Raw genomic sequence first — 22,653 nt, 5'->3', positions numbered from 1 at the left:
TTCTTGTGAAATAGAACATTTTTTTTAACGATTCAGCTTTTAGAGTTTTTTGCTTTATTATTATAGTGGACAGTAAACAGGAAGTGAAGTTTGAGAGAAATGAGGAAAAGAAGAAAGAAGAGCTAGGGTTCAAACTTTGGTTGCCTAAAGCACAACTGTGTTCTGCATAATATTAGAAGAAAAAAAACTGCCATTGCAATATGAAAAAATACAAGAATTTTTGTTAGACTACTTGAATAGATACATATGGAAAGAATTAATCATTTTAGAATTACTGGGTGATTTTGTTGGGGAGTGGAACATAAAAATCATTTTAAAAAGCTAACAATGACTTAGGGCCTATTACTTAAGACTTTTTTGTATAACTTTTAGGCCTGAATGAATTGGGAAAAAATTGGGTGTTCACACTTGGGTAAACTCTTTACAAGATCCAAGTTACAACCATAAAGTGCACAGATTTAAAAAAAAGAAAGAAAGTATTTTTATTGGTCATATTCCCAATATACATTCAATATGACAATAAAATAATAATAATAACATTTTTGTTACTATTATTATTTTCAATCTGATAAGATATAAACATAAACAAAATCATGAACATAATGTAACAATTCATAGTGTTCACATGATGTTGCCATACCCTTATAGGAACCAACACCCACCTGGTGGCCAAAACATGGCTTTGTTATGTTGCGTGATATTGCAAATTAGTATTTGATATCATGTTATTTTAATTCACTATCACAATCTTAAACACACTGGTTTGTAGCGCAAATAGTTTACTGTCCATTTTACTGCACCGTTTACTCCACTTTGTTATTTTAGTTATTTACATATAGTAGTTAATGAATCAGATGACTGATGCGAAGAACATATCTTCTGCATTGCAAAATAAGATGGATACAGGCAAGCAGATAAGCCCAGAATATGAACACAACAGATCAAATTCCATGTTAAGAGTTTTCCCATTGAAAACCATTATAAAGAAAACGCTGGCTTAATGCATTAAGACAGTGAGTTCATATGCTGGGCTCATCTGTTTGTTTGTATATACTGTACATATACAGTACATATACAGTATATACTGTATATATTTTTCACATGCAAAAGCCTTTAAAAATGTTTTTTAAATCAGGCTCCTATGTGTAGGTTCAGTAATTTCACTTAAATAGCAATGAATTGTTTCTTTTCATTGCCATTAAAGTGAAATAACTGAACATAAAAATAGAAACCTGAGAAAAATACAAATTTCAGACAGCACTAAGAAGCTTTTGCATCTGAACTCTTCGTATACAGTTCTATGGATGTTTTGCCCTCCAGGTCTTCGCACCACTCATGTGACTGAGAACTATAAATACTATTGCTGTAAAATAAAAAAATCGAGTATTTAAAAAAAAATAGTACAACTGTAAAATTCTAATACTATTTTTTGCATCTTAATTAAATTTTCAAATATTAAAGTGTTAGTTCAGCCAAAAATGAAAATTAGCCAGTGATTTACTCACCCTCAAGGCATCCTAGGTGTATCTAACTTTCAGACAAATCCAGTCGAAGTTATATAAAAAAATTATCCTTGCTCTTCCAAGCTTTATAATGGCAGTATGCAGGTGTCCAAAAGTAGTCAAATAAAGTGCATTCATCCATATTAAAACGTGCCTCACATGGTGAATAAAGGCCTCCTGTAGCAAAACAATGCGTTTTTGTAAAAAAAAAAAAAATAAAAAAAAAATCCATATTTAAAATTATATAAACACTTTTGTGTAACTTCTGCTAACTGTCATGCGTGCAATCACGAAAGACAGCCTTTCCGGTGGATGCCGCCAGACATAGGCGTAGCGCATGCGCGTGTGTGTCTTGCAAAAACCAACATTTGTTTACAAGATCAAAGGAAGCAAAGTTTGCTTACTTTACTGAAGGAAAACCAGTCTCCTCTTGGCTTATATTGAAATCCTCCAACATTTTTCTTTACAAACAAAATTTGTTTTGTTCTCTCTCTGTTGCACATCCACGTTCGTCACTAATCACCGGTGCGTACAGCTTCCGCCTACTACAGTTAGCAGAATTGAAAGAAAGGAGTTTATAACGTTTTAAATATGGATATGTTTCTTACAAAAACGCATCGATTCGCTACAGGAGGCCTTTATTCACCCCCTGGAGCCACGTGAAGCACGTTTTAATATGGATGGATGCACTTTATTTGACTACTTTTGGACTGATGAACAAAAACACCCACCAATGCCATTGTAAAGCCTGGAAGAGCATGGGAAATGTTTTATTATAACTCCGATTGAATTCGTCTGAATGAAGAAAGTCATATACACCTAGGATGCCTTGAGGGTGAGTAAAACATGGACTAATTTTAATTTTTTGGTGAACTAATCCTTTAAAGCTTGCAAATCAAACGATGAGTCTGTGAAGTTAACAGTGGCACTAAGTTCATTTACACATGTGCAGCTCATGATACAGTGTTTCAGTGTCTAAGAGAGACTTTACTGTGAAACAAAATGCAGAAAAACTGGATCACAGGTTGCACACATACATCTTATAGCCCTAGTTGAATGCGGTCATCATCTTCAATGAGAAAAATGTGGGACATGACTTTTTGTCCATCAGGAATTGACTAGCTCATGAAAAGTGGGCATTCTATACCAGAACGAAGCCAAAGTTATTTTTTTGTAATGCTACTTTTTGCTTTTGTACATGTATGGGGCAGATTTCCAACTAAAATTGTTCTGAGAGACAGAATGCACACAAATAGATAGGTATATGATTGACTGGTGTTTATGAGTCATAGTGAACAGACAGATACATGGATCTATTTTACAGGCCCATATAAAAGCAATCTGTTTCATACTGTAAGTACCTGTTGAGTTATGGGCACTGACTCAAGGTCAGCCTGTCAGAATTTTCTCTTCTCAGATGGCATTTACAGAGAGGAAGAAAAGAGAGAGAGGGAGAGATAAAAAGGTGGCGGTAGCAGGGTTAGTCTGCTGAAGGGTGGCTTTAGAAATGTGTAGCGACAGCGAGCCTTTACAGAGAGCGAGGCATCCAAAACGATTTATTTACAAATCTATGATATTTGCATGTATGTTTCCACACACACACAAAATAAAATAATAATTATAATTGAGAGAGAGAAGTAAAATTAGTGACTGAGAAAAAAAAGAGAACAAATGTGTCAAAGATATAAAAAGGGTGTATGTGTGTGTGTTTTGAAATGACCTCACTATGTTGGATTAAAGCAGTAATGAAGCACGCTCAGACCATTAGCTGTGCAATGTGTCTCCAGAGAGACCATGCATCACACCCATAGACGCATGGCTGGCATTATAGAATAATAGGCCGGTACATTAAAGCTATTTGTATTTCAGAGGGTTAAAATTCACTCTTTACCTCATTCTCAGCCAATAAGATGCAATGCCATGGAGGAAAAAGGCTAAAGTGCAGGAATTAACAGACACAGTGGGGCCTAAACTTAGAAAGCTAAGGCATTTATTCCTTGTTGGACACCCATTCTGCTCTTTGGGACAAAAGCGGTGTAGCTCAGACTGATGCCTGTTTCACACATGCTCCGTTTGCAGGCGTGAATGTGGCGTGAATGTGGACAACTGAGGCGGGTAGTGACGTCACTGTGTAGAGAAACTGAACAATAGGCTAATGAATGTTATGAAAATGAATAAATTAATATTAATTAGCTAATTAGTATTGCTGATAGTTTTCTTCCTGTCAAGTTACTTAATCAATAGTCGTCAGCCACATAAGTTACAATATGAATCCTGTCGCCAGTTTTAAGTTTGATCATTGCAGCTATACTTTAATTAATTAATTTTCAAAACTGTCGTCAACAATTTAACATCAAAATACGATTGGTAACACGCGTTTAAATCGTCCAAAAATGTTTATAAATCATTCAAACCATTGGTTCAAATCACGAAACAATATTTTTTCATTGTCGTATGTTCGGCGTCGAGCGATTTGTGTGGCGTTCTTTCTGTTAACGAGAAAAAATTAATCAAACTTCGTGGTTCACCTAAATAATCTGTCATTATTTACTCACCAACATGTCGTTCCAAATGCATATGACATCTGTTCTTCCGTGGAGTACACAAAACGAGATATCTCGAAGACTGTTTCCTGCGCCTTCACGAAAACGGCAATGAATCGGTTGTTCACAAAACCCGTCTGAATGAGTCATTCACAAAATGACCCTTTTAATAGACCATGATGACACGAAACAATTAACATCGCATATTTTTTAAATGTTCATTATTTTAAATTGAACGTACATTTATAACATTATTCTTTGTGTTAAAATAAGATTTAACACAGCTCAGAGTGGGTTTCTAATAGAGCTGCTGAGGTAATGACTGTAAATCTTTCAATCGTCTGACTGTTGAAATCAATCTTTCTGTATTTCCCCCTTTTAGAAAGCCATGCAAGGCAGTAGCGGATTTTTTCTTTTGCTGTTGGAGCAAATGGGGAAATTATATTTGATATGGTCTCCCAGTTACCTCTGTAGAAGTTTACCCTGCTTACCCAACCCATAAAGATGAAAATGGTTCACTGATCTGGTTCTTGAGGTCAACTGATCCATTCACAGCAGCTAACAGGTAAGGTTGAGTAGATGATGAAAGGATATTTTTAATATTTGGCTAATAATTTTCTTTAATAGCAATTCCATCCAGCTTCAACACGTGTGTGAAGATGACAGTGTTTCTTTCTGTAGTGGACAGATGATCAGATTAGACATTTGCCATTTCCTGTTAATGCAGGGTCATAAAGACACTTTTACTTGTTTTCAAATATCAAGGCCTATTAATATAGTGAATTATGGGTTGTATCTGAAATGTGCTTTCACTGCAAACTAACAGAGGGACCTATTTCAACATCAGACAATGGGAATGTGGGCTTAAAGGGCCCTAAAAGGGCTGGCAGGCTTATCTTGAAAGATAAGCCTGTCATTGTATCAGATCAATGGTGTAAACAGTGTGCCATCAAAAGTAGCGACCGTGAAAGCAGCGACAGAAAAAAAATTGCTCAAAACTGTAGATAAAGACAGGATAAAGCACACCTATCTATCTCTGAAAGACATCTCTGTGAAATAAAAAATAAAGCTCAAATCAAAATCTAAATGGTATAATTTTAACGGTTCAGTGTTGAACTCTCAGTTGTGAACAAGGGGTCTCAGTGCCTGCCAAGACAGCACTATGATTATTCAAATGAGTACTCTACCTTACATTTTAATGACTTGTGTTGGGGGTAATTAAGGTGTCTATTAAAATAGAGAATCGTGACGATGAATACATCTTCATTCTAGCTTAACCACAATAACATGTAGATAATTGTCTGAGATTAGAAGACATCATCACTGTTATCAGCCCTCATCTAGAACTAAATGTTCCTGCAACCCAGGCACAAAGAGGATCAAATGCCAGGGTAGCTGATTGGACCGAATGATGAGCCGTAGGTCTGTCTTTTTTTGCTTTGAGCTCAGCATGTAAATCGAAGACGGACAGGCCTTTTTTCTGGGGTTTTTTTTGTTGTTGTTTTTTTTTCTTTTAGAGAACTGCAAAAAATAAACTAGATTTGACATTTTCTAGAGAAAATTAAGGGTGATTGCTAAGGTGTTCTAATGCAGCGCTGTGTGGTCAAGGGTGTTTTGAGTTTCTCTCGAAAGCCAAAACAGTGGATGAGAATTATGCTCCAACATGCACCAAATGACTTCAAGAAAAAGATTAAAATATCGTCCATCATGAAGACTGCTATATATATAGTTATAGTGACTGTTGCCTTAGCAAACACCATTAAAAAAGAAGCACAGAGGGCCAGCACATAAATATGTTTAATCTAATTATGGGAATTTTTCCGAAAAATATAGTTGGATAATGGGTGGATGATTGTTCTGTTATAGTGCATTTGTTGGGGTCATCCAGTATGAAGACTGAAGGATTGAAACCTGATTTATTCACCACGACGTAAGCTGTGCACACACACACACACACAAACACATACACATTTACTTGGATATCTAAATCTGGATCTCTACTGTATCTAAATCTCTCTATTGCACCTTTATTGTTTTTCTAATCAGCTAGTTATAAATACTGTAACCTAACCATAACAAAAACGTTTATGCAATTTAAAAAAAAAAAAATGTTTAAATAGTTTTTAATGAGGATGTCCTCAAAACTAGATTTGAGAGATTTTGTCAGATTTAGCTAATTTCAGGGTACAAATTTGTTGCCAAAATATGGTCAATTAGATACACATACATACCAAAAAACTAAATTCTTTCAAATTAATGTGTATGAAAGAAAGAAAGGAAGATAGAAAGAATGATCAAATTAATAAATCCAATTAAATAGAAAGGTTAAACATGTTGCTTAGCTGTTAAAGTAAGAGAAAATACAAACAGACACGCACAAATGGACACATAATTTGAACTTCATTCCAATACTATGCATAATTACCCCGCAAATGTACCGTCATCCAGAAAGCCTCAGCGCACACACAGACATGCACACTGGCATTTAGTGCCGTTTGTGTTCATTCACCCCATGTCAAATCCATCACACACACACACACACACTGGAGCACTGTCATTTCATAACATCATAGTAAAATAAAAAATGAAACACTGCGCTTATTACTGGAAATTTAGGCTTTCAAATGGTCAAGTCCTTTTGTTATTTGCATAATTTATTCATGTTTTTCTTTCTTTCTTCTGCCTTTGCACAATTTCCCCTAATTTGCATAGACTGTCCATTTAAGGGTCCTTAAATGGAATTATGCCCTGCATACTTTAATTGTTGAAAATTACATTTAACTTCAAATAAAAAAACAAAGCCATTAAAACATAAGTCACTGTGTGAGAAAAAGCGCAAAAAACCTTGAGAAGAAAAAGCTCACTGTAACATATCTTCCTACGCACACTGGTTTAACACCAACAAACACCTGAAAAATACAAAAGAACAAAATGATCTCATTTACCTGAATGACACTTATAGCCCACATAAACATATCGGCTATGTATATAATATTGCAATTAATTATCCATCCATTTTCCTAACCACCTGTATGTGATGCTGAAGCAAATTCCAGAATCTCAGAGAAATGCCCTCAACACACATTCACACTCACACCTAGTGTCTCCAATTTTATTACCATTATATCCCTCTATAAACTGCATTATTGCACATCATAAGTGCTAAAAAAATTGGGTGAACACATCACAGAAAGTGAAAAGAAAAAAAATGAAGTACCAAAAAATGTTAAGCTCTGTAAGATGCTTTAAAAGGGAGTTAAATAACACAACCATCCTTCACTGCACACACACACACACACACAGAAATTTAGCTATCTCAGTGAAGAAATGTAATAGACTACATGCTAATTTTTTAAGCTAATTAATACCGACTAACCATAACCCAAAAACTACTTCTAAAAGAATTCGATTCACACTTATGCATTTGTAGCATAATGTTTACTTGAATGGTTTTTTAACAGTAACTTTGCACCCTAAAAAGTGGTTTTATCAAATTTGTCCAAAAAGTAAAACCCACAAGTAGTGTTTCACATCCATTGAACACAGCAAACGAGGTTTTAAGATAAACATATTTAATTAGCAAATTGTTTACAATACTCCAAAATTCATGAAAACAAACACAATAGAGTCGATTGAGAATATGGCAACACACGCTCTCTTTTTTACTGCAATAACTCACAACTCCGTTCTAAATGTAACTGTATTTTATATATTGAGAACATATGCAATAAAATACTGTATTTTGAAATGCAGAAAGGAGTCACTAACCACTAAATGTGGTATTAACACCGTGAAACATCATGTGTGGTTGTAATGCACCTTTAACACCAATTCCAGCGCTCAGAAATACCAAACACAGCTGTCCTGTGTCTTGGTGTATACAACAAAACACCTTTAGAGAGTTTAGTGCACCATTACTGCAAACAGATTTCTGGCCAAGGTTTTTTGTTTATGGGCTGTAAAAGTAGTTATAAACTTTATGATATGTTTATGATGAACAGTTTTCAATATCTCTCCTTCCATGGCTCACCTCTGCTATATGCAATGATTATTTGAGGACCCATAACTTCAATTTGGTTACATCACATTCTGTAGACTTACTCTTTCCCTAGTTCTAGTAAACTAAAAAAAATAAAAATACAGAGGGGTTTGGGTACATCTTAGAAGGATTCTTATAACATTTTTCTAAGTTGAATCTTTTGTTGGAAAGTTGCCAAAAATTGATCATATCTCTGTTCCAAAACCTAGTGAGCAGCCTGGCTGCCTATATAGGCAACATCCTAATAATTATGGAACCTCAAATGACCCATCAGATATACTCAGACTCTGTATGTAAAGAACACTAACACATGTTGCTAACCTCCACAACTTCATAACCACAAAAAATGCATAGCACATAATATTAAGTGAAGAAAATGTTATTTTAATTTTATGCAATGTTGCTGACTATTGTTTGGAACAGCTGTCATGTCAAGAGTGTGCTCACTAGGTTTAGGAACAGAGTTTTGCATGGAATGCTACAGATGAGTGTGAACAAAAAGACAATCAAGCCTCTTAGTGCCTTTCTTCTAAAGTTTTAATACCAAACATCCCTTTTAATAAGACGACAGATCAGGAACTGATGGGATATAATTTAATTCTCCTATTTTTCAAAATGATCAAGACAAAAACAGAAAAGCTGCAGACAGAATAAAACAGGAAAACGTAAAAAAAAAAAACTTCAAATGATCACAATATAAAGACATGTGGAAGAAAACATTTCTCTTTAAAAATAAAGAAATATAAATGGCACTTTTGGCAAACAGCTGAAAAAAAAAAATCCTGTTAAATAATGCCTGTGCTTTCATCTAGACAATGATAAATGTGTGTAGTTGTGTAAGGTACTGGTGTATGTCCTAATCATTCGAAAACTATACAATAAATCAAATAACTCTCACATTTTAGTTTTAAAGTTTGCGGTCAACAGGAAAGTTATGAACAGACTGAGCATGTGATAACAGTAATACCACAGAAACAATGCAGTGATGCGCTCCATTGCAGAGCGTGATTCATCATCATGATTGAGGTTTGTTCAGTTCAGTTCAGCCGATTTGGTTCAATTCACAATTCAATTTTGACCTGATGAATCTTTAAGCAGCCTTTTCAAAGAATTCCTTTCATTTGTCTCTTGGAATGAAGCCAATTCATCCTCCTGCATTGAAACTGGACACAAATAAAACCGACAAAAAAGTATTCACACAGAGGGAGTGATTTTGGCTGAACATTTCTTTGTGATTTGGCTCCCACACTGCTGCTTTGGTGATTGACTTTCATAAATAAGTATAATATGTTAATTCCCTTTGGCGGGGTTCACAAAGAAGGGAAAGGAAGTAAACAAAGATTTGTAGTGAGGTCAGCCAAACCTATTTCCAGTGCTTGGGATAAAGTAAACTCAACAATATTTTTAAAAATGCACAAAAACTTAAGTGAAGACAATCATGCAAGGTCATGTGCTCTCCTTCTCGCTGAGCATTTTCACACTCAGCCCTTAAGGCAATGTTTTATTTTTGGTGGCCAAGCAGGTCAAGACCGTCTCAGGAAGTGGCCGGAATAGTCTGAATTCCATTTTTTTTTATGTCTGCAGTAATGTTTCACTCAATATGCTTATTTTTCAAGATAGTCTACAACATTTTTGAGACAACAGCAGAAATTGGTGGAAAAGACAGAACAGCACTGTGACTGATAATTACTGTTATCTACTACATATTTTGAACAGCAAATTTTAAAGCTGCAGTTTGTAATTTTATTTGGAATTATAAAAATAAATATTTTTAATTCAAACGTTCCCCTCCACTTGACAAATGAAAGTTCCGCTATCAAATTCACAGCAATCATTAAGCCAGTGTTAGTCGGTTGGGACACTCAAACAAAGCAACACGGAACCACAGTGTTTACATTTTTGGGAAGTAAACATACAAATAACTGAATGTTATCTCTGCATATTAACCTATGAAAAGAGAATGTAATTTCTCACAGGAAAAAAACTACACACAGCAGCTTTAAGAACCTAAAGAACTGCAAAAACAATTTTTGCATAATGTTTGATAGAATCTTGTATCCTCTCTTAAAATGCAGCAAAAGTGCATACAAACCTATCAACAGACAAAAAACATTTTGCTTTGGGCCACCTGGTTGAAGTCAATTGAATTGGGTTTTTCCTAAGGATGGTATGTGAAAACGTCCTCTTCTTATCTGTTAGACACGCAGGCATACGCCATTTATCTGACAGACACTTTCCTGAGGTTTTATCTATCTATCTCTCTCACACTCACAACCATGGATTCTTTAAACAATCAGGATTTGTCAATTATCCTGTGGAAAAAGGGAGAACAGGATTTACAATTAAAGCTCACCACATAAATAACCATTACAAGGCCACAAACACACACTCAGAATGTACACCATGGCAATATGGGCAACCAAAGCTAGTGTCCAACCACCACATCTGTTACCGTGACTCCTTGTCCCCAATGCAGCCACAACACATCCATTAGTCATATAAATTCCCATGATGTACTCTCCTATCTCTCGGAATGAAGGAGCGAACTCTTTCCATCCCTCTCAGATATATGTGTCCGTCATGGAGGATATACTGTTCTGTCCATTCCTATCAGAGTGAGGAGGTCAGTGTCTCACAATGACCTGTTAAGCTCAGCTAGGATGGGCATAAACATCATTGTCCTCTTTCCAGAATGGAGAATCTAATCTCCTCCTGTCCAATGTAGAGACCTCCTGGGCAGAATTCCCCTGCTTCACCTGTATTTTGAGGCCCTTCCATTGAACCCCAACTTTGAGAAAGTCCCTCTACCTCAGATCCACTAGGGGGAGCACTCACACTTCATCAGCTCAAGCACTTGTGGTTTGAGTGTGAGCACAACCGCTCAAGGTGTGTTTGTGTCAAGGCAGAGATGTTGATGAGAAGTTACAACAGAAGTTGAGGTAGATGGGAAGTGTTGTTCGGATGTACCATTGTTCCGTCCACTCATGGCTACCGTGAGAGTCTCCAAGCTTCTTAAAGAGTCTCCGTGATTAGCTGGCTTGAAGGATGAAGACGTTATATCAGCCGATCGGTTGAACCCATTTTGCTTGTCCACCGTTTCATCTCCTGAAGGTCTGTATAGGGGGCTGCCTTCAGACCTAGAGTCTGAATTAGAGTTGCCGCCAAAATCATACTCCTCAAACACTCCAATCTCACTCTGAGTTGATGGGTAATATGACTTTGAAAGGCTGCTAGCACTTGGGGCATCATTTTCAGAGACACTGGTGGCTGGGTATGAGTATCCCACAGCTGGAAGAGGGTTCGGAGGAGTTATACCTGCAGGTAGGTACGCCGAGGGAGGAGGGGGAGGACTGTAGCCAGCAGGAAGAACGGCCTGTGAGGGGTAGCGGGTGTTAGGGTAACTGTATGCAGCTAGGTTTGGTGAGGTGTTAGCATTGTAGGGTGATACCAGACTGGCATGGGAAGGGGTAGGGTGGAAAAGAGAGCCACCGTAAGTGCCTACAGGCTGCAGGAAGGGAGTGCTGTAGGGAGTGCTGCTGTACTCCTGATTCCCTGTCTGACCGTTACAACTGCTGCTGGAGAAACAAGGTTCCGGAAGACTCCCGCTGCCTATAACCGGTGAGTTACACGCACTGACAGACACATCCGTCACACTGAGTGGTGTTTTAGGAAGAAGCTCGGGGATGCAACCTAACGGAGGGTAGACACTCTCCAGCCAAGGCTCTGCCTCCACCTTCCGTCCATTAAGAAGGGGCGGCCCGTTATTCACAACTCCAGGTCCCCTTACGCTAACGGAGATGGCTGTGTCTGGATATCCCATAAGTCCACTCTCACAGGGTAGATCCAGAATGGCAGAATATCTCTCTGCATACCTCTTGAGCAGGTTAGAAGCTGTCAGAGCTGAAATGTCATCATTTGCCCACGAATGTTGATACGCTGCAGCTGAGGTCGAACCTGTTAGCCTTGGATCCCTAAGTGCTTCGATCTTATGCCCTGGTGAACGAGTGGTGGAGGTGATATCATAGTGTTGCTCCGCCCACTGGGACTGCTCAGGGCTCCACTGCATGGTCACGCCTGCCAGTGAAAAAAAAGGTATATTTATGTCAATTCAAACTCATGGAACTTCATAAAAATCAGAAATATAAATAACATCATAAACGAAAAGCCTCTGAATGTGCCGGCCACATGCATTTGCTACTCAATATGCAAACATGCTATAATATATTTCTGTAAAAAACACTAATTATACTTATTATTCTACCTTATTTCCATCGCAATATAAATTAAGTGTGCTACAAAAACACCACTGGGAGAAAATGTGAGCAATTTAGGTTAATTAACGTTATTAGAAAATTACCACAGTTTCAGATAATGACCAATTCTGCATAATCATCTTGTCAAAAAAAAAAAAACATAAGCACAAAAATCTAAAGACAATTGAAAATGGCTTTCACAATTCTTTTTTGAGGCATACACTAGCAGTTTAAATTCAGCTGTGTACTTGAATCACCCCCCCCCCCCCCCCCCCCCAACACACACACACACACACACACACACACACACACATCAAGAATAGCGCTGATGATATCATTAAGGTCTGATACTGAGATACAGCAGAAGGCTTCTTCTCAAGTGAATAAAATAAAAGCTCTTTAATGTAATCAAGGAACCTCATATTACACTCTCTCTGTCTCTTTCTCAGTTTCATTGACTCACGCACACCACGCGGGAACATAATATTTCAGCATACTGTAATAACGACTGATCAATAATGTAGCTCTCGGCATTAGCAACTGAACCCGACAACAGATGTTACCCCTAAAAATACTGTATCTGTCATTTCAGCTTCACACATACAGTACTGCACCAAAATTTTAGTTTGTGAAACAAAGAGCTTTTCTTCTGCATCGAACTTTGGCATATGGCTGTACAGAGGGAGAGAGATGGGGGAGAAAGGGAAAGGAACAGAGAGATAATGTCCTTAAGCCATAAAATCTAACACATAAAATACTTCTAAGATGAAGAAACATTGGATTTTCTTCTGACTTTGCAAGTACTGTGGATAAACAAAACCTTGAGCATCAAAAACAATCCAATGTTTTGTTCGAAACGAAATAAAAAAAAGAGACATATACTCCATATTACAGCAGATGGATATTGATTTTGGGCTGATGGAGCAAAATTTACATGTTCTATCTATCTCAATTAAAAACTGCCCAATTACATTCAATTCTATCAAGCAGCAAATCCTCCTGATCGATACATGCAACTTGAGGTCATTCAGTGTTCTCTCATGGGAAAAGACTGGACTTACTGCAAACACACACACACACACAAGAGGTGGAGCAACTGGCGCCGTTTCCCTGGAAAGACTTTAACTAACATAAATTAGGACTTTGAAAGTCATCACACTCGCAATAGCTTTAACTGTTAAAAACGGTTATATAGTTATATATATATATATATATATATATAAGTTATATAGTTTAGCACACACTTAACCAAAGCGACTTACAATACTGGGTACAAATCACACTAATGGCATTTAGCAGGACAGGAGGCTGAGAAATGGTAGGATAAAAGTACAATAAAATGACAAATGATTAAATATCAATAACACATATGAAAGAGCTAAATATGTCTTTTAACAACTTCCTAATTGCGTTTTTTCTCTTTTAACGGTTGAGGCTATAGTGAAACATAATAGTAGTCATTAATTCAGCATTATTTCTTAAATGATTGCCTATAAAAAAATTCAGAAAACTAGATCTGTGAAAAAGATGTGAAAAACAGAACAGAAAATGTTTTGTTTTACAGATATTTGTCAGTCTATGGAATTTTTTATATTTACATTTATGCATTTGGTAAATGGTTTTAGCCACATTACATTATAAATACATTTTATTAGTGTATGCATTCCCTAGCAATCGAATCCATGACACTGACTTTGCTCTCGCCATAATATGCTGTATGAGCTACAGGATGTCCAGTTGCTTGTAAATGTGACGACACACCTGTCCTCCACAAACAACATGATTTGGCATATCATTCGTGTCTATAGCAGAAACGGTTTATGCGCCAAAGTGGGTTTGTTAAAATGCCTAACACTGAGAATGAACAATTGCAAGAACCAAGACTGACTATAAAACAACCTTAAAGGATGAACGTCACCTAAAATAAAACCTCAGTTAGAATCAACATCAGTCAAACTTCTTGAGATGAGAGCAGAAATTCCCAAAACAGTGCATGAAGGGTTCTTCAAAAGAATTACACTCTAACTTCAACTCTTCAACGATACAAAGTACTATGCATCATGGAGTGGGCTATTTATTTAAATCAGAAAAAAATAAATATATTCTCTGGCTGTTTTTTCCTACATTACATCCTCACCAGAGTCTAAAGCCAAAAGTGATGTGTTGTAAAGTCCAATATTAGCTGCAGTTTGCTGGAATGTTCTCTCAAATGCTGTCTTTTTGTTGTATTCTACAGAACTACCTGGACAATCCCATTAGCCGCAAAGCTGCTGATCTAGTGTGAGTGTACTTTTGTGTGTGTAAAAGAGTGTGTGCTGGTGCTTTAGAGAATGACTTTCTGTTGTTCCAATATACCCCCTGGCTACAAATCCTCCGGAGAAGGCCCATCTCTCTCTCTCTCTCTCACACACACACACACACACACACACACACACACACACACACACACACACAGCCATTTTTAAAGCAATGTTCCATACTTTAAAGGCAGACATTTCATTAGCTGGTTTTAAAGAAAGGGATTTTCACTTCACTGAAAATTTGTTGAGCTGTAGCGTCTCTTTAAACAACTGTGCGTGTTTATGCATGTGCGTATATGCATATAGACTACTATTTAAAACCAGAAGCACATCGACAGACAGATAGACTCACTTCTCCTAAGTGAAATCTCAGGTTTCTCCGGCAGAAAAATCAATACATCACACAGGCTCACACATACACACACACACTGCATCCATAAAATGCTTTTATTGAGTAATTAAACAGCCATTACTGTCGCCAAGAGCAAAATAGTAAAACGGATAAAGCCCTTCAAACAGTATCTAGACAAAATATGTAGACACTCATACACACAATCTAATCCAGACCATTGACTTCAGTAAGTACCTGCTGAAGTACAAATTCCTATGGATTCCTGATTTCAAATCTTTCACAAACACAAAACAAAGAGCCACAAAAATACCCAATACTGTCTTCAGGATAAAAGGGAATTTAATTATTATATTAAAGGTGTATTTCACTCAAAAATGAACCTTATGTTGTTCCAGACCTATATGATTTTCTTTGTTCCATCAAATACAAAAGGAGATGTCAGGCAGGATAATTACAGTGGACTTTTCCATACAATGAAAGTGAATGGTGACCAGAGACTGTCAAGCTCTAAAAATGCCAAAAAAGCTCCATAAATGTCATAACAGTAGGAAAATCCTTCTCTCTGTTATAGCTTTCAAATGTAATTTGCATCATTTAAATAAGCATATTCACATTGGCATATTGTGATCAGGTGTAATCAGAGACACATGAGAACAAAATTTTGGCAATACTGATATCACACTCTTTTGACATTATATTAATACAGTATATACAAATGTGAATGAGATTCGAGTTGCGTCAGTCAATAATGATTTAAATTTGTCATTTCAACACACAAAGCCATCGTTTGGCTTCCTAAGACATAGAATATAGCCATATGTACTAATTATCGTTCTTTTATAGTGCTAATTTTTGGAGTTTAAAAGCCCATGGTCACTATTCCCTTTCATTGTATGGACAAGAGCAGCATGAACATTCTGATTAGCTTCTTCTTATGTATTCCAAAGAAGAAAGAAAGTCATATGGGTTTGGAACAATGTAAGAGTGAGTAAATGATGACAAAATTTTAATTTTGCGTGAGTAATCCATTCTTCTATTTATGCTGTTTACTCATCAATATATCAATAAATATTGCATGACACGAGCCACGGTACTGCATAGATCATATTATCCATCTAAAAATAAAACAGAAAATACATTTGATACAAAACCACACTCTCTTTTACTTGACACAAAGGGCATGCTTTTCAGTGTGTGTGTGTGTGTGTTAGCTGGTGTGAACAGTTCTCCTGTTGTGCCAGGCTGTTTGACTATTGTAAGAGTGGCAGGGTGGAAGCTCTCTAATTCTTCTTTAATGTGAATGAGCCATTCACTCTCAACGTCCTCTCTTCAAAACGCCTGACTTTCAGCCCCGGATTGCTGAGAGCTGCAATAGAGAGAAAGAGGAGAAAAAAGAAAGAGAGGGAGGTGCAGAGAAGTATGACAGAACGTAGCCTCAGCAGCGGATGGCCTATGAACATTTAAGCTCAGAGACTGAAACCTTTGTTTTGTAAAGTCGCTGTAAAATGACGCAGAAAGGGTAAGAGACCATTAAATGAAAACTTTAAGGTGAAACCAGCCACAACATACAGCTCCAGTTTGATAAACTCCTGTGTGCAAGTGTGTGCAATTTTCAATGTTAAAGTCAAAATTCTTAAAGGGGTCATATGACATTGCTAAAAAGAACATTATTTTGTGTATTTGGTGTAATGCAATGTGTTTATGCGGTTTAAGGTTCAAAAAACACATTTTCCACATACTGTACATTATTTTTGCTCCTCTATGCCCTGCCTTTCTGAAACGTGTAGATTTTTACAAAGCTCGTCGTTCTGAGAAGCGAGGTGTGCTCTGATTGGCCAGCTATCCAGTGCGTTGTGATTGGCCAAATACCTCAAGCGTGAGACGGAAATATTACGCCCCTTACCGTATTGTGATGCCGTGCCGACGACACAAAAACAATAAAACCCATTATAAACAAGGCATTTGTTGCATCCAGTGGGGACATAATTACTGATTATAATGACTTATACTGTCTTTTTAGGCTTCGCGTTGCATCACGCCACGTAAACATTACCATGTCTGCATTTGTGATCAGAGAAATGACAAACAACAAGCACTGCTCTACACAGCTCAAAACTCGCGTTTGAATAGTCAGTAGCAGAAACGATAATTTACAGGCTGTGAGTCAGAAGCGCCAGACTGTCCTTGGAATTGCCCCACTTTATAGAAACAGCCTTTGTGCACAGCTGGCATTGTAGGCTACTCTCCCTGGTTCAGGAAATAGGCCTAGTCCTCTGTACAATGCGCTGCACACACTCTAATATTTGGGTTGAACTTTTCTGGAACAGTGTTGTAAATACAACTTAACCCCTTATTTCTAGTTGTGTCCTCTTTTGGAAGTCCAAACAAAGTACTTTCACTTTCACAACGAATCCCAGCATCTCCACGACATGGCGCCGGCGGCAGCAACAATACTACAGCGAGAATAATAGCCCTGCCTTCTTTCATTGCGTATACATTTGGGTGGTGTTTTGCAAATCTTCCCACAGTGATGTAGACATGTGGGGGTGTGTTTAAATTAGCCGTTTTAGGGGGGCGTGGCAGAGTCTTAACTTTTATAAAGAATATCTCTTTGGTTTTGAGACTTTAGTCTTTGCAACTTCAGGGATTGTATCCATGTACAAACAGCTTGTAACACTCCAAAGAGAAAGGAAAACTTGAAATCGCCTCATATGATCCCTTTAAGACTCCAATGGACTTTAACTGAAAACAAAGAATGAATAGGTGTGACAATATTTCAAAATATTTCAACCTCAAACACAAGTAAAAATATGAATACATGCAAATGCCGAATTGCAAAGCTGGTACAAACATATTCACATCTCTATGATCGCTTGCATATATACTCGGAGATTAATTTCCGAAAAGAAAATGGCAATGAATTTTAAAACTTGAACTTCTTCCTCTGCAACTGTTTTTAAATTTCTATTCAGTGGTGTTGGTTGTTGTTCAATTGGTTCACATTATTATATAATGTTTTAATCAATAACCAAATAGATATAAAGATGTTGTTTTAGTAAACTGAATTCGGTTTTTGGTGTGTAATGGCCACTTTTCACCTTCAAATCAGTTTCCAATGGATAAAATCGAGACTCATCCTACATTTTTCCTGTTAATTGTCCTGTTTCACTTGGAAATACCAAATTATGGGTTAAATGGATTGCAAATTGCAACATTTTCCCTGGAAAGTATAAACACAGTTTGAAGCACTTTCAAAACACTTTATTTGCATGAGCATCCCTGGCTCAACTAATGGAGTGACTTTGGGACAGGACTATTGTGTTGAAAGTGTTCTGGAAACCTGTTTCAAAACAGTCATTATTTTGCAATTCTCTTTGGTAACAGTAGTGGCATAGAAATCTGACACTTTGACTCAAATGAATCAGTCTGAATTAAACATTTCCGAGAGACATACATGGCAAAAATAAAAAAAAACATGATAAATTCAATCTAAGACAACTCTTTTCTTTCACGTCCTCCCTCTTCTCTTCTCTTTTCTGCAGATAGATTATTTAAAACCTCAATAAAAGACATAGCAAGGGCTTAAATCACTTTCATATCTTTCTGAAACGAGACGAACGCCTTGCATGTCAATGACCAATTCAATTCCACACGCCACTTTCCTCTGCTAATTAACACAGTACCGTGTTCATTTAGAGACACAATGCAGAGCACTGGGCCGGGGCAGGCTGGGCAGCCGCATGCCGTCTGCTGCTGACATCGGCCTTTAATAGGGCTTTAGCATATTAAACAGCTCAATCATCTCTCATATGCATACACACACACACTCAGACTGGATGGATGCACTAGTTTTCTGTGTAATAGGGACCGATGAGAGACATGAGAAAGTCTTCATTAGTCACTCAAAGACACTTTCCTCTTGTCGCTAAATATCTTTAGATGTGTGAAAGGAGGGATTGAGCTGGAGGTATGGAGACGTGAAAAAAAAAAAAAAAAAGTGGTGTTAGATGTAAAGGATAGAGGGATAATTTCATCACGCACACTGTCAACACCAAACTTTTACCGTAATCTGACTGTCAAAAAGAAGGAGGGGCTGACGGACAGGAGAGGAAGATGAGAAAGGGAGGTAATTAATGAGATACTATATATGTTCATTTTATATATATAAAACTATATATAACTATATTTTTTGTTGTTGTTTTATCCCTAATATGTAGCCAACATGGGCAAACACACTTAAGGGTCCAAAGTTTTTTTTTATTTAAAAAAAAAAAAAGGGTATTTACCTACTGTCTGAGTAAATGAAAATTAAAATATGTTTTTGCAAGTGTGCAAGTGTGTCAGCTCAGACTTATCAGGCAACACACTTCGACAAACAGCATTTGCTTACTTACAGAACAAGCTGTTCACACAAGTGTACAGCTATTTTTGTAATGTGTACTCAATGTAATGTAATAATATAATGGCATAAATTAAATTTTTATATAAATACATTTTTAAATTGACAACACTAGGCTTAATTATACTGGATAATGATCTAAAAACAGAAATTACATTAATTTGTTTTCTAATTAATCACAATTAATCAATTGATTATAAAAGATTTCACTTTTTTTTTTTTGAAAATAAAACATTTTCTGTAGAATATTAGTTTATAGATTATTAAATGTCCTCAATATCACTTTCCATCCTGTTAATCTTTTGCAATATCCGTTCAGCTAACAAAAGCCAGTTCCTTAACTACATCATCCTACAGGAAGTGTAGGGAAAACAACAGCACAGAAAAGCAGTAAGTATCAGCAATGGACTTCACGCTCAATTCCTCACAGAACACAAACATATTCATTTTTTAAAATGTAGAATTCAAGGTATGACCCTCTACCTTTAAATGAGCCTCTGCTTAACAATAATTAAGGCCTCTGACACACAAACACACACACTTCTGAAACTATAGTGAACAGCATATTTCATAAAGATGGCTATTTATACACTACCACGGCTGTAACTGTGTCTTGTACAATTTTAAAACAATTAAAGGATTTAAAAGGATTTAAGGGAATAAATGAGAAAAGAAAGAACATACAAGAACCAGAATTTATTGTAAAGTAATGCATTTGAGCTATTTGATAAATTCTGACTGAAACTGAGCAATTTGCATTACAGGATATTACTATTTGTCATTTTGATTTGATTCATGTCAAATAATAATAATAATAATAATAATAATATTAAAATTAAATAAATGTAGCCATATCTCATTGTCCCTCAAAATGTCCATGGTTGTTAAAGTCTGAAACACTAAACTTCACACAAACCTGTTGATTTAATCAGATTTAAGTAGCCTAATACATGATTTGATTGATTTATAAGCATTTCAAATAGCGAAGACCACTTCACTACATTTGTAGGACATAAAACAGCTAAACCTGTAGACTACACACAAGCAGAACAATAAAAGACAATGTCACTCAATGATTGATGTTAGCCAGTTGGCCATGTGAAAGTATAGTAAGAAACACACACACATGGTAGTTTAACTGTCCATTTCTAATTCACGAATGCCCATCAAACTTGTGATTCATTGTGTGACTTGCTCAGTGACACCACATTCAGACAGATAAACAACCCTCATACAGACAAGTCGACAGCTCTGACTGAGGCAGACAGACAAAGAGAGACAAGGGGAACACTAGAATATTGGAAAATGAAGTGTTGTCATTTCGTCCAAATTATGCACATCTAACGACCCGCGCCACTGTGCGCTCACGGCTGATTTCCGCCAGAATCCCATCACAGCGCGAGCATTTATTACGCGCTCGTGCAGCAGTCGCTCTGCCCGCGCGCCCGACTGGAGATACAGCGCTACATGATTGCGGTCTGTAACCTCCAATCTCAACTCTCCATCCCCTGACGCGAACCAGGAAAACGCTATCATAGCACTGAAAATCAATCGCGACCAGTATGAATGTAATATCCGAATGAGAAAACGTTTAAGTAGGAAAATATTGGCTATAAAAAGTGAGGAGAAGAGGTCAGATTTAGAATGTTCTAACACTTTTATTTAAGAGAACTGTTGTTTTTGTAGCGTCTCTGAATTCGAATCCATCCTGGGCCATGATCCCATTACCCTCTTTCCTGGGACTGTACTTTCTTGTCATTTCTGCCAGGCAATAATTAAAATAACTAATGCATCCATGCATATGATTGGGATTTGACAGTAAAAAACATTCAAATGATTCATACAGAAATTATTATAGAAATGCTGCATTTACAAACAAAATAGAGATATGACCTACCATATAAACCGCTGATCATATTGCTTGACATCAGCAAGGTAATTAAGAGTGACAAAAAGGAGTGAAAGGTTCACTTCAATGATTCCCACAAAGCGTAGAGAAAGACTTTCCAGTAAGTTGAAGGACACGCACCACATGCAAATAAACAGTTTTTTGAGCGGACAGGAATCCCAAACTGTGGAGAAAGAAAGAAGGAGAGATGAATATAATGCAGCGGCAAAATGTTCCTACAATTAAATGTAGGCCTATATGAAAATTCTTAGTAATTATCATTGGATAGGCTAGGCATATTTATTTGTTTAACGTTCCCATTTACCCCCCAAACTGTTTTATATTATTATTATTATTTAAATATTTTATAGCTATAAACATTTTATACAAATATTATTTTCCATATATTAGTGCGCTCAAAAAGTCAGGTAAATCCTGAATATTTATTTCTATTTAGCTATTTAAAAAAAAAAAAAAACTAGACGTAGCCTATTAATTAGGATTTTACATTGTAGGCGATTTTTCAGTTTAGTTATAATTATTGCAGATAAATATTTAGCTAATAAGTATATTCAATCTGATTAAAATGTCATTTAAATAATATTTAGTATTAGTCACTCTGGATTGTTTTGGCAATTCTATATTTGAATGGCCTAGTCTCATCACTGATAGGCTATAATAGCTAAAGTGAGATTTATAAATTAAATCAGAGATCATGTTGAATTGTGCTGATAGGTGAGCATGTCTCTGTCATTCTCGCCTGGACACACAACACAACACACGGATCAATGCTGCCTTATTATAAAACTCTGCTCCAATAATAAAACTTCTTGCCTAGTGCTCAAACTATCATAATTTCATGCTATTTAGAGTCACGCCGAACAAAAACTGCGCACTATGTTTTGCTCGGGCCTGTGTCCGAGTGTCCGAGCGCGCTGTCCGTGATGTGGCATGGCCCCTCTCTCTCTATCCGGTACAAACGGACAGCTGGTGGACACAAACAAAGTGAAAGATTTACCTGTTTTGCACCGGAGAACGGCGACAGCGTCCAGCTGTGCTGCTGAGAGCGAAGGATGAGGGTTACTCCGAGTCGGTGATGTTCTGGAATGCTTCCAAGTCAGGACTGGAGAGACTGACCACCATAGAAATACTGACCACATCTACTGCCATGTTGGAATTCCAGAACCTCACGCCAGCTGCCGAAAAGAAAGCGGAGAAGCTTCATCTCCGACTGCGCATGCGCCCTACCGGACTCCAACCGAGAGTCCAGTTTCTCTCTCTCTCTCTCTCTCTCTCTTTTTCTCTCTCTCTCTCTCTCTCTCTCTCTCTCTCTCTCTCTCTCTCACGCACACGTAATATATCATGTTAAACACTATC

General features: G+C 37.0%; 1 protein-coding gene across 1 annotated transcript; it reads right to left on the bottom strand.

Annotated features, from left to right (window-relative positions):
• Nucleotides 1-7,604: 7,604 nt before the first annotated feature.
• Nucleotides 7,605-22,536, bottom strand: LOC306878884 (fidgetin-like). The gene is made up of 3 exons (XM_079431467.1): nucleotides 22,295-22,536; nucleotides 21,286-21,460; nucleotides 7,605-12,158 (listed from the first exon to the last, which is right to left on the bottom strand). The coding sequence occupies exons 2-3, from the start codon at nucleotides 21,314-21,316 to the stop codon at nucleotides 10,966-10,968; spliced, it is 1,224 nt and encodes a 407-aa protein (XP_079287593.1). The 5' UTR covers nucleotides 21,317-21,460; nucleotides 22,295-22,536; the 3' UTR covers nucleotides 7,605-10,965.
• Nucleotides 22,537-22,653: the final 117 nt, after the last annotated feature.

Source organism: Barbus barbus (genome assembly GCF_936440315.1).
Source record: "Barbus barbus genome assembly, chromosome: 13".
In the NCBI taxonomy this organism is placed as follows: domain Eukaryota; kingdom Metazoa; phylum Chordata; class Actinopteri; order Cypriniformes; family Cyprinidae; genus Barbus; species Barbus barbus.
Note: the sequence above shows the minus strand (reverse complement) of the source record. Positions and strands in the feature narration are given on the sequence as shown.

Coding starts and splice junctions, on each gene's coding strand:
- LOC306878884 (XM_079431467.1), bottom strand. CDS start 21,316: ATGTCAAGCAATATGATCAGCGGTTTATATG. Junction 12,159..21,285: donor TATGATCAGCGGTTTATATG/GTAGGTCATATC, acceptor TTTCACTGGCAG/GCGTGACCATGCAGTGGAGC.